The sequence below is a fragment of the Carettochelys insculpta genome, chromosome 19 (genome assembly GCF_033958435.1).
Source record: "Carettochelys insculpta isolate YL-2023 chromosome 19, ASM3395843v1, whole genome shotgun sequence".
Lineage (NCBI taxonomy): Eukaryota > Metazoa > Chordata > Testudines > Carettochelyidae > Carettochelys > Carettochelys insculpta.
Genome location: NC_134155.1, coordinates 13,427,738 through 13,441,013, shown reverse-complemented (window position 1 = coordinate 13,441,013; position 13,276 = coordinate 13,427,738). Strand labels below are relative to the sequence as shown.

The 13,276-nt window shown below is 47.4% G+C and overlaps 1 protein-coding gene across 3 annotated transcripts in view; it reads left to right on the top strand.

Moving 5' to 3' along the window:
* Window positions 1–13,276, top strand: part of AP2B1 (adaptor related protein complex 2 subunit beta 1) — a 104,621-nt gene that overhangs the window by 53,331 nt on the left and 38,014 nt on the right. For 2 of the 3 annotated variants that reach the window (XM_075013918.1, XM_075013919.1), the window contains exons 14-15: window positions 398–590; window positions 12,426–12,467. In XM_075013918.1, the coding sequence (XP_074870019.1) occupies window positions 398–590; window positions 12,426–12,467 (235 nt within the window). The remainder of the gene's footprint in view (window positions 1–397; window positions 591–12,425; window positions 12,468–13,276) is intronic. The other variant, XM_075013920.1, reaches the window with a different exon arrangement.

Below are 13,276 nucleotides of genomic sequence, written 5' to 3'. Positions count from 1 at the left end.
ATGGGATCTCATTAATCTCCCATAGAATCACTCTGAGTAGGGAAATCTTAATTATGTTTTAGCTTGTGTTTGAGAGGCATTTTTGATTGCTTCTTCCAATAATAACTATGCTGAAGCTGAGGTTCCTATCTGATTTTTACCCATAAAGTTTCTCTCTTCTTGAGTTGTTGGACTTCTCTGACCTTTGGAAGGTCCTCTGATCTCAGACTGTGTACCACAACACCTGGTTTCGTCACCTCCATCTGGGGTTGTAACAGATTTGATTTGTCAGCTCTCAGAATGGGACACTATTATTTAGAAATGCTTATAGGTCACCTGTTTCTGCCTTGGTTTTTCTCTTTTGCTCCAAAGCCAGTAGTGAAGGTGAGTAACCATTTTGATTGTCTTCCTCCCACAGCACGGATGCAGGAGACAGCCCCGTGGGAACTGCTACGACTACAAACCTGGAGCAGCCTCAGGTTATTCCATCACAGGGAGACCTTCTGGGTGACCTTCTGAACCTCGACCTGGGCCCCCCAGTGAATGTGCCCCAAGTGTCCTCCATACAGATGGGTGCTGTGGACCTCCTGGGAGGAGGGTTGGACAGCTTGGTAAGCAGCTCTCTACTCACTTTCAGCTGGTAGGAAATAAATGGAGTCACTGTACTGGTGGCAAGACCTTGGTTATTCACTCTCCTTCGTGCTTGCAGCCCTGAGCCCACAGCCAAAGCAGAAAGGCCTGGAACAGTTGGCCATTGTTACTTCCAGGCATCACTGCCAGGTTCTTCCCTTAGTAAAAGGGATGTTGTCACATGCTGTAAAATTCCTCTGTCTCTCTAATACTCTCTCTGACTGGACGGGAGGCGAAAGGAGTTGATTTTATTTTATGACCTTGGACGTGCTAATGCCTTATAAAATACCCTGACTCTTCTTCTGAAGGTCTTTGTGTTGCCCTCTAGTTTCAATTAATCCTATTTAATGGTCCATTTTTATGGCCTGCTGTATGCTACTTCACCAGCCTTAGATCATCTTATTTGTATATTCTCCACATCATGTCTTGTTTTAGTGTCAGTGACTTGTTAATTGCAGCTAGTCCAGGAGAAGCACCCCATAGCTCTGCCTAGTCCTCCCTTTGGCCAGGGCAGTTCCCAAGGTGGTGTTCTAATCCTGAAAGGGTCAAGCCCCAGAACGTGACCAAGTACGTTCTGCCTTCACTCCAGGGAGACAAGTTGGGTAGAAGCTGTAATGAGATCATGGGAAAAAAGGGAAATTGATTTTGGAGAGGAAAGCTGGACGTGGTGATCCTCACCCCGTGGCAGCTGTGCCGCAACAAACAACAAGACACTTAACCTTTGGCACTGTATAATCAGCCTTCTAACATGAGAGGCTAGTAGTTATCATGCCCTGGAACGGACCTTGCCAAGTACTCCATTTGCTCTAATACTCTGAGGAAAACAGTCATTAAGCACATACATCCAGTCATAGCATTTCACAGGCTAAAGAACTGAAAACCCAGCAACCTTTAATAGCTGGGAGAGGATATATATGTCACCCTGCCTGCTTTGTCTTCCCAGTGGCAGAGCAGAGGCTTATGTGTCTGCCGTTCACACCGATGGAGCAGGCAGGCTCGTCCCTGGCTGGAATTCTGTGGTGCCAGTGTTGTATGAGTGCAGCAGTGGAGCACAGTGCAGTGGGCAAAATGATAGCCACTTCCGTGCCTTGCAAGAGTGACCAGGAACTAGGAATCCCAGTTTCTTGAATTGCATCCAAACCTTCCATGGAACTGCGCCATCTCTGGCAGCTCCAACAAGCAGCATTAATCGCTCTGTGGCTAACTCTGCAGAGTGCTGCTGGGCAGAGTGCTGGTTTGGGACAAAGGAGACCTGGGTCCTGTTCCTGCCACTGGCCTGCTGGGTGACCCTGGGCAAGTCCCTCTCCTGCTGTCTGTGCCTTAGTCTTCCAATCTTGAAAATGGGACTAATTGTCTACTTATGGAACGCTCCATAGGAGAAAGTGAGTTCTGGTACTGTATATTAAGTGCACTTAGTTTTTTGTTTTTTGGGGCTCACATACCACCATGATGGGTGCAGTACATGGACATAATTAGAATAGGCTTTGGGAAAGGATTTCACCAAGTGTTGGTACCGGAGAGGTAGGCACCCATTTGGAAACACGCATGTTGGAACAGGAAGCCTAGAGTCTTGTCACTTGTTTCATGTTCTGCTTCTGCTAAAGTAAATCCATGGGGGCATACAGTGCCCTCTGACAAAGTGCTCTATCTTGGTAGAGCGGTCCCCCCCTTCAGCTTGCAGGGAAATAAAACTGTCACTTGCATGAGTTAGAGATGTGGTTTTAGAGCAACCTTCCAGGTGGTGCGTCCCTCAGATGCTTTCTAATGTTTTGCTGCTCCAGCTAATGTCCTTGTTGTGTTTTCTCCCTACTTTTGACGTGTACAAGTGACTCTCACCCTTGTGCAGACCAGGCTTTCCTGTCTCTGCTCTTCTGTCCCTTAGCTGACCTGTTTGTCTGTTGTTTTGAATGGGAGCATGTTGTACGTGAGTAGGTGCGTGTACATGTGTATGGGATGTCCAAGCTTAATGACCCAAACTGTGGTTGAATTGAGTCTCTGCAAGAGAGGGACTTCTGTCCCCTACTTCATAACAAAGTGTGATCACGTGGCAAGGGGTCGCTGGCAGAGTGGAGGTTCTTTTGGCTGCTCTTTCTGCTTACCTGTGAATTTGGGATCCAAGGTGAATCTCCTCACTCGTGTTCCTCATTTATTACTTTTCTTCCCTCTGCCATCACACATCACCCTGGAATTTTTCTCTTCCTCCTCCCCCTCACACATTGCCATTTGTCTTTCCCCTCTTGTTTTCTGGGCCTTCCAGGGACCTTAACTGTATTCCCCAAATTGCCAAAGACGTCTGAGTCTGGCTTTGTGGGGTCAGTCCTGGCTGCAGGAAGGGCTACTGACAAGTTACCTGGACAGCCTTTCCTTCCTCGGCTCATGAGGCATCTCTGCAGCTCTGTCCTTGCTGCTAAGATAGAATATAACCACTGTGTTTGGTCCTGAACTCTCTTCTTGTGACACACTTCTCCCTAACCTGCGATTCATTTCCCTGTTCCCCGTTTTCCCTCTCTTCCACTTCTGTTTTTCCTCCTTCTCTCTAGAAATTGCCCTGCCTCTCACCACCAGTAGACGCCTTGGTGCAGCGGGAGGTATGTAGGGGGTGGTTATTTGACTGCAATAAACAGACAGCCTATGTCGCATATCTAGCATGGCCCAGCAGTTGGAAGTGCAGAGTAAGTATATAGTGACCTGACAGGTTAAGTGTTGCAGGCAGCTCCGTATTCTGTAAGTTAACTGTTCTGCACATACTACAAACACCTCTTGATTATCGTGGAGAGAAATGGCCCAGCAAATGTTCAATGGCAATGATTAATAAGAATGCACTGAATGGCTAGAGTGGGACATCTTTTATGTTAGGCTGCTGGCAGAATCTCTTGGCTAAAAAGGCCTTTTCTCTAGTCAAGGTGCCAGGCATTAATCTGTTTTGGCAAAAATGCATCTTTCATCCATTGCCTGTTACAGAGTGTGTGCATTTGGTGAACGCAGTTTCCACGGAGAAGGTGTTTCACATGAGGGGTTTTTGCTCAGTGTGCAGAGAAACCAGCTATGAAAGACCCAGCAGGGTTGATGGAGAGAAGGAGCAGCCCAATGATCGACTTCCACTGCAAATTATCATTTACATTTTAACTTTTTTAATGGATTGATTTCTCTTTCAGCAGTTTGGATGGTAACAGGCTTATGCAAAACGTGATATAATTAATACTGTGCACCTCATTGAATTCCTCCCTCAGCTTTGCTAAGCCTTGTCCGTTGTGGCATGTGGGACTTGCAGCCATTCAGTGGGCTAGTTTCTGTAGCAAATAATGCGTATTTTGTCTTATCAAGCCTTCTGAGCTAGTGTTACAGTATTACAGGTAAATCTGTAGCTGTAGCTATAGTTTTGCCCACACACAGAGAATGTGTTCAGTGTGTGCTATAAATGAAAAACACAAATAATTGTTTGTAACAGGTGCAGTCAGAGCATGTCCCAAGAAGCCAGTGTGGGCTGTTTGTATCTTCTAGTGATTAGAGACCGCACTGGGAGGCAGGAAACGGGGTTCTATTTCTGGGTCTTTTGCTGCCCCTTGAGGTTCTGACCAGTTTTTTAGACTGTCTTGATTTCATTTACGTAAAAAGGGACCATTACCCCTTGGTAATGCCCTGGTGGTGTTCAGCTGAAAAGCGCTTTAAACGTGCGTAGTGGCAATAGTGTTTCTTAATGTGGGGGAGATGTGGTCTGCAAATGCTGCAGGTTCCCACTTGCAGCGCTCCTCCTTGACCCAACAGACGGGCGGGGTACTGAGATGTGGTGTTTCTTTAGGCTTCACTTCTGTGTTAAATAAGCAAAGCCCCAGCTGGCTGCAATCTGTGCCAGTCGCGCACAGTCCTCCTGGCTGGAGGAGGACCATGTAGAGCAGAGCTTGAATACTGCTGCTGGAATGATAACTGCTGCACCTTAAGGATCATTCCTGTGTTATGATTTTGCTTTGAAAAGCTGCTTAGAGTCAGATCTTCTATGACAAGTCACTTTTCACCACTATGACCATAAACCTGTAGAAATGATCAGCTTGGGTTGTCCATTCTATAAAAAAGATTCTAATAGCCCATTGACCACCAAGTTAGTGGCACAGGGCTGTCAGCCAGGCAGACTGATTTCTGCCCAGAGGACTAGAGCTGCATAGTAAACATGGGATGTACCGACTTCTTGCTGTTCCTTCCTCGAGTGCCATACCTTGCTAGGGGTGGGCACGAGTCAGCTTTGGGTGCATCTGCTCACCTTTATTATGTGATCAGACTTAATGCTACTCAGTCTTGCTGGACTGCAGAGGCGGGCTCTGAGTCAGGCATCCAGGCACCCTGGCGCCCCACGTTTTCTATGAGATGATATTAATAGTGTTGGGCTTTGATGACTGCAGTGCCACCACTTTGCCTGTCACCTTTGGAAGCAGCAGTGTGTTCTGCTCAGCACTTGTTGAGCGTGCCCCTTTGTGTGGGCAAATTGTAAATGCTGGTTAGCAGCCTCTGGTATCAGTCCTTCGGCATCAACAATCATCTGCCCATCCCACGTCCCATATGTGCTTTGCAGCTGGGGAGGTTTGGGGCATCTGGCATTATCTGCATACTAACCAGGCTAATTTCCAATGACTGTGGTGTTCTTCATTCTCTCCTCCTGGTTTTTTAATGATAGAGGTTTGCCCCCTTAGTCCCCAGTGGGAACACTGTCAGCAATCTGGTTTTAAGTAGTTAAGCCATTGCATTATTTTACATGCATCTGCAGTAGTTACTTTCCTTAATGGGTCTAGCTTTGTTGGTATTTTGACTCTGTTAGAGTAGCCATCTCATCTAATGGTTAAAACCCAGGACTAGGACTTGGGTTTGTTCCCGACTCTGCAACTGACTTGTTCAGTGACCTTGAGCGAGTTGTTTAAACTTACCTGTTCCTCAGTTCTACAGAATGGGGATGATAATTGCCAGTTCCCAGGACTGTTTAAAGGCTTAATTCATAGAATCATAGTATGGAAGGGACTCAGGAGCTCATCTAGTCCAGTCCCCTGCACTAATGACAGGACTTAGTATTCTCTAGACCATGTCTGAGGTGTTCGTTTAGCCTCCTCTTAATAATCTCCAATGATGGAGATTCCACAAATTCCTGGGGAAATTTATTCCAGTGCTTAGTCACCCTGACAAAGCTTTTCCTAATGTCTAATTTAAACCACCTTTGTTGCAATTAAAGCTTTTTGTCCTATCCACAGGGATTAGAGAAATGGCCCAGATATGGTGATAAACTGGGCAGGCTGCAAAAAATACATATGTGAGAGGGTTTCATGGGCAAATTAAGAGCATGTGCTTGGATCAGTGATGGGGTGGAAAGGCACCCTGGTGGCTAAGCGAATTCCTGTCTGTTTAATGCTACTAGGTTTACATTCAATTGAAAGTTGTGAGGTCCATATAAAGCTCTAGGTGCTACCTTTTACTGCGTAGCTTGAAATAAATAGCTAATAGTTTTGATACCCTTTAGTGGAAGCACTCCTAACGGACCAAGTGTTAAAGGACAGTAAGTGTTACTGAAATCAATGCATTGTTAGGGTGACAGCTCCATTAACGGTGTTCTGTCCTGATTGTACATTGCAATAACTGTTCACGCAGGGTGAGCACTGTCTTTCTGCAGCCCCCCGATCTTGCTTGGAAAAGCACATCCAGAGCCAGAGTCCATTAGCTTCCATATGGAAAGTGCCCATGTGTGAACCAAAGAATGGAGATGGCTGCAAGTCCAAGTGTGTCTGAAAGCTCCAGGGAGATCCAAGGATGCTGCATATGCACACAATCCCTTTGCGGTTAGGACTGTTCCTGAAGTACAGTGAGCCCCAGTCAATCCTCAGGCTGGCAACAGTTGGCTTCTCAAGTGTTTAGCCAACCCATTCAATTGATTCAGTTCAGGAAATGCTTTGTTTTCCTTGCTGTTAGGTAGATTCACATTATGCAAGTTCTTAATGTTTTCATCTTACTCTGAGTCATGAAAACGTAGCTCTTAGATGAATAAAATCATGTCATGTCATTATGTGTCTCCTGCTAGCTTGTGAATTAAGTAAAGCTCCATGTGCTACATGGCTGCATTGGCAGATGTAGTAATCCTATGACTAAGGAGGATTTAGATTTTTGGACCAGGGTTGTTGCAGCTCTTGTCAATAACTCTATCCCTTCTCCCTCTGAACCTGGTTGAGATCCTCGGCATGTCCACTTACCATTGCAGACATGGCTGTGGAAGCCTGTAATCCATATGTACTGAGCAAACATCTTAGTCCCTCCAAGGCACTGTCAACATGCAAATAGGTGCTGGAGTGAAGCGTGGCAGGGCCAGAGGTGTTGCACAGATCAAGGAGACTGCTTGCAGTGGAATAAAAATTTCAGAACAGTTGCTCTTTAGCTGCAGAGCATCTGCAGTGTCATCGGAGCCAATTAACATGAGGCAGAGATGTTGCAGTTTGAGGTTCGGGGCTACTATTGCTGCTGTTTGTTTGGTGGTCTGGCATCTTTCCCTTGAAGCCTCTGCAAACTAGAGGATTACAGCGATGGGACCGTGTGTGTGTCTGGCGAGCTATAATTGAAGACAGTCCTCCCCATTGTTTGCTGTGCCTGGTTACTCTCTGGCTGTCTGCCTGCCATGTTCCTTCTCCGAAATGGCTGCTGTGGAGGAAGGTCTACGGTTATGCTGCGGTTGCTCCTGTTTCCAGCAGCGTAGGGTGACCATGTCTCCCCTGGCCAAAACAGGACACATGGTCACCCTTTGTGGTGCAGCCAGGAACAGGGCTGCTGCCCTGCCAGCGAAACTCCTGGCTTCCCTGAGCTGTGGGTGGCAGCCCGTGCTGCCACACAGGTCCAGTTCCCAGCTGTGAAGCTGTGCGGCTCTCCTACTGCAGCCACGGTTCACAACCCCCCGCCTCCCCCAGCTCAAACCCTCTGCGGCTCCAGCGGCCCCGCTACAGGTGACCCCCCACAGCCCTGGCTCCTGTTCCAACCCCTGTGGCCCAGCTCAACCCCCCCATGGCTCCGGCTCCAATCCCGGCTCCAGCTCCAACCCTCGCAACCCAGGCCCCAGATCCAACCCCACTGAAGCCCCAGTTCACCCACCCCCTGCACCTCTGGCCCTAACCCCCACGGCCCTGGCTCAGCTCCAGGCCCTGTTGGGGGAAGCCAGGCAGCAGCTGAGCAGCCACACAATCTGGCTTCCAGCTCTTGGTTCCCCCAGCTGGGGGAAGCCGGTGAACCACTGGGAGATATGGGGTAATGAGCCCCTTTTGCACGATAAGTCAGGATGCCAGAATGGCCACCAAAATACGGGGCTGTCTCGCTGAAAATGGGACTGATGGTCACCCCACAGCAGCGGGACCTGAGGAGGGTGAAAGGCTGCTAGTCCTGAAAGCTGTCCAAGCTGTATTGCATGTGATGAAGCCTCAGGTCCCCAGAGACCGTCCCCGTTGACGCTAACAGTAGTTGTGCTTTACCCAGCCTATTGTAATAGGGAGAATTTGTTGGGCTGGGCAGGGCAAGGAGTGTTGTTAATCCCACTCTTTCCTGATGCGAGCATGCTGCTAGTGGAACTGTCTTCAGTTGTGCGTATAAACAGCAAAGGGGCACATTATGCTTCCTGCAAAGGATGGCTGGCCAGCTGGAGACCTGCTAGTGATATGAGTGGAAATGGTTAACAGTTGCTGCCAGCTCCCCAGGGAATTTGTTCAGCATTGCTTTATGCTTGACTAATATCTGTTTCTTTCCTTCTGCATTCTGCCTGTCACTGCAGATGGGAGAGGACACTCAATGGGTAATTGGTTCCTATTCTTACTGTCTGCCTCCTTTCCCTTCATTACTCATACGCATCACTGTTATCACCTTTCCCACCCTTTGAGTTCATACTGAAATAACCTCCCTCCTCCTCCCCACCCCTCAGCCGAGGGAGCAAGGCGGGCTGGAGCTGCAGTCTCTAGTCAAGAGACATTTATAGATATCCTGGAAAGACAGGGGCAAAGAAAACGCTGTCAAGCCACCAGTTGGCTTGCTGGAGGCTGATTGTCTTGTGCGTAGGGTGTCCTGAGCTCCTTTGGGAAGCTGTTGCATGTGTTTTGTGTCAATCGCAATTTAAACCAGACATGTCATAGTTTCCTGCTCCAGCATGCTGCATAGACAGCAATGCCTCCACCGAAGAGGACTTGGGTTGTGTCTAACAGTGAGGTGTATCTGTCCCTGGACTGGCACAGCAGTTGACATATTCTCCATCAGCTAAGTTTGGTCCCTTGCATATGATGCATTGGAGAACATTGAGAATGAGAGAGACTGAGGGGCTTCAGAGGGTTCGAAATCGTTTTTGGAGAGAGATCACCAGGAGGGGTATGAAAGCAGATTCAATGTCTAAAGAGTGAGGAGGAACATTTTCCTAGGACTGGAACCCTGCCCTCCATATCCTTGGTGCTGAGCACTGAGAAATGGCTCTTCTTGCTCTCTTGTGCCTCTCTAGTCCATGCAGAGCACAATCCCTTCATCACCGCTCTTCAGAGGTCTGGAGGACTGCCTTTAAACTGGCTCCTTCCCTTCAAGCTGCCTGGTGTGGGTGACCTCCACCAAGAGTTATGTCCCCACTACATCATTCGTAGGGTCAGGGACTGCACCATGGTGTGATGGGAAGGCTCATGTGGCTACTCCTATAGGGAACTGTAAAGCTGGAGCTCTTTCAAAGATGAGACTGCCGTTGGGGGATCCTGATATTTACAAACCGTGCCTTGTCCAGTGTCCCCTCTCAGAGGTTTCCCACCAGGCGTGCACAGCTGCAGGCACACACAACAAAATGCCAGCACTACGAAGCACTGGCTGTTGTCTTTCAAGCTTGAATTTTGAGCCTGTGGCTTTCTAAGATGACTATAGTAAGAAACTGATAAAAAGCAGCTAAACATCTGGATCAACTATGCAGAATTATTCCCATCATTTCCATGATACTGGATATAAGATCTTTGCTGCAGGATGGGCATTTTCTTTTTCTTTCATCAAACGAAGGGCCCAGAAATCCACATGGGTATTGTAGTAACAATTAGAAATGAGACTGTTACGATCAAGTCTTGGAGTGCTTCCTTCGTTTATTTTCCTTGGGCTTTTCCCCCTGGACCTCTCAGCTTTTTGGTGTAGAGTGCAGAGTTGGCTGGCACCTACAAGCAAGACTATAAAATGAGAAACTGTGTCACAACACCATGATTTTTTGGCAAGCCAGTCCTTCCGCAGAAGTGTTCTGGTCTTTTCTGCTAAGACGTGGCTGGGACTGAGAGCTATCTGAATAGCATTTCCCCACTGTGTGAGATGAGTGTATTTGAATGGCTAGGAACTGGTCAGCCAGATGATTGATAAACCCCATTTTGCAAGTTCAGTATTAATCAGCGCCCACAGTTACACCACGGGACTGGGTAACTTTGTGCCAATTAATGGTGTAGCATTTTGGGCCTTTCACCACTCTTGTTGTTTCACACTAGAATCACTCACCACATCTGTTGTCTTACGTAAACTGGGAGAAATGATCATTTGAGCCCTGCACACTCACTGGCTGACAGAGTGGAGCTCCAAGCTGCTGCCTTTGAATGCCAGCCGCTCTCTCTCCTCACACAAAGCATCAAAGTCCATGAATGAAGCGTCAGTTGCTGCAGTGTGGGTGGGAGGGGGTGTGGGGGAAAGGCCTGGAGGACTGTGTATCAGAACTGGGTTTGGGAGTGGCTTGGGGGGCTTCGTGAGACAAAGCGTGTGCCTTGGTTTTCTGGCTGGGGGAAGGGCAGTATAATTTTGCCTGTTGAATGGTAGGCAATATTGAGTCTTTAGAGGAAGGTGGTCACTGTAGGAGATGGAAGGATGCACCAGAGAGAGTTGGCATGCTGGAACAGTATGTACAGCGGAGGTGCTGAGAGCTATTGAACCAAGCGGTTAGACCTCGCATATGATGGAGTCAGCGTCAAGGCAGGAAGCGTGGCAGCATCCCCTGCCTTCCTACTTTTAGCACTTATGGAAAGAGGGAGCCTAGAGCACCAAAGGAGCTGGTGAAAGCTAGAGGATTTCAGGTGGCCATGATCTCATCCAGTAGGACCCTGCCTTTGACTTGAAAAAGGCCTCCAAACTTGTGCTCAAGGTGATGTATTTTGTATCCTCCGGTGGGGTTGGGGGAAAGCAGCTGGTTAATTTGCCATCTATTGGCCAAGTTACCATATAAACATAAACTTGGTACAAGAATGGCCAGAAAGTAGGGGTGGTAGTCCCCAAGAACAAGTGGAATCCCTTTCTGCAATATGTGGGGAGTGTGATGTACGGGAACCCTGAAGGTTCTGACCTTGTACAGCTCCGGGGCCTACTCTGAGTCTTGTCACTTTTCGTTCTGCTCCATGCGCACTGCACCAAGCACATGTGGATCTTTGACCCTGTTTGACAAGGGGCCCCGCAAAACTCGTGGTCAAACTGAGCAGCAGAGCCCTCCATGTGACGTTCAGTGTCGTCCTGGCCAGCCAGCCACCCTTCGCCATGTGATGGTCACTGCATTTTTCCACGTATGCGCTTGTTCTTTTGGGTGGTGGTCTTTGACCTGTGTCCTGCATGTGACTGGAAAACTGTGCGAAGATGATTAATAAGAGATAAGCCAGCAGAATGAGAATTTACAGTAGAAGTTCAGTATAGATCAGCATCGCCTCATTGCTGTCAGTCATCCTGAGTTTCTAAATATTGCTGGAATTGGAAAACGCTGCCTGCAGGTGCACTGCCATACCAGTAGTATTGCACCTGTGTTCAGGTATCTATCCCTAAGGGATCACAGGGTTTGGCCACCTGCGGTGATCCCAGCACTGAATTTTCTCTTGAAAATCCAGAAGGATGCAAATGCAAAAGTAAATTGTATCGTGGGGCCTCATAACTTTCAGACAATATTAACGTTTTCTGGGAAAGTTCTCGGTAAGCTTTAAGAACAAAGTAAGGCTTCAAAGTGAACTGGTAATGACAGGGTGATCGAGAACGGAAGGACAGGAGAAATGAGAGAGTTTGGAATCGAGTCGTTCTAAGAGGAGCATATTGGACAATTTTATCTGCCCTAACTGTCAACTTGATAACTTCAAAGCAATGATTATTAAAATTCTGTGTCACCTAGTGCTCTGAAGTCAGACCCCAGTAGAGCAGCAGGAAGGAAAGCGCATATTGCTGTGCTTGTATGAGCAGTGGGCACATTGGAGGTCCACATCCCTCTCCCTTCCCCCCACCCCTCCCTTGGACATACAGCTGAGATCTGTTTAAAATAATTGTGGAGTCTTTGCTTTTTTCTGCCTTCCAGAACCTACTCCCCGAAGTCACAGTGAGCTTCCTTGTCACTTTTATCTTCCATTGTGGTTACGCTGCTGGACTTTTTAGAGCTGCTTAGAACTGCTGGTAGCTAACATGGGGTTCTTGGAAAAGCTCTGGTGCATAACACATGAAGAATTGCACATACTTTGCAAAACAGATGATAGGTGGGAGACTGGATTGTCTTTTTTTTCTCTATCAACCTTCAAAGTGCTCAATCCTGGGGATAAGATGGATTGAAACATGTTTATCTGAAACATTACAAGGTGGTAGCTTATTTACCAGCTTCTTCTCTAAGCAGCTTTATTAGCATAAGAGACTCCTCTGTGTGTGCTTTCACAACACAATATTCATCTGTCCTGCGCATGGTGAATGCATGAGACACGTTTGCAGCATTCAGCTGAGTGAACTGAAAAACTCTATTCTTGGCATTCGGTATTCTAGCTTATATGAACTCCTGTCTTTCTCTTCTCTCTCTCCTTTCTCTCTTTCAGCTTGGCAGTGACCTTGGCGGGGGCATTGGAGGAAGTCCGGCAGTAAGTGCCATGAATTTTCTTTCCAGTAAAAAAGTTTCCCCCTAATATAATAATTCTGAAACAGTCTTCCCCTTACATTGCTGCTTTACTAAACAACTGGGTTTGTGGAAACAGAAGGCCATAATCACAATGAATAATAGTGGGTCCTTCAAAAGCGTTTGGGTCTCCAGGTGAGTTCTTCAGGACAAGAACTGCCATCTCTGGAGACAGAGCTATTGTCTTCATTAGAATGGCCCTGGTCTCCAGGTGTTTATAATGAAGTCCTTCAGGGAAATAACCAAACTCCTGTATCAGAGGCTTTCTATTCCTGGCAAGCAAATGGGGCTAGACCTCCAATCTGCAGTTGAGTGAACCATTGATCATGGGACGAAAGTTAGAAGAGTTCCTCTGTTGTGCTCAGGCGTATCATGACTCCATCACAGTTTCTGGATGTGCAAAGTTCTTTGTTCTGAGCTCAACGTCAGCATGGGACTTAGCATGGAGAAAGGAAGATGATTTATATCATCTTGTCCTTTTGCCAGGCATAGGCAGACTTGTTCCCTAAAGTGTGCTCTCTCAAGCCTTAGAGGTCTTCATTTTTCTGTGTAGACCAGAAGGGACTACTAGAAGCGGCTTCAAGGATATCATGTGGTAATGTGACAGCAAAGAGCGTGGGGATTAGTCTCCATGGACTCTGGAATTCATGTGCATTATTTAGCACTATTGATAATTCAGCAGGGAAGCTGTAAAGTGCTCTAAAATATTGAGGATGTTGTCTTATTTAATAAGCAGCATTCTGTGTCCCCCTTGTTCATCACTACCCTTTCTTC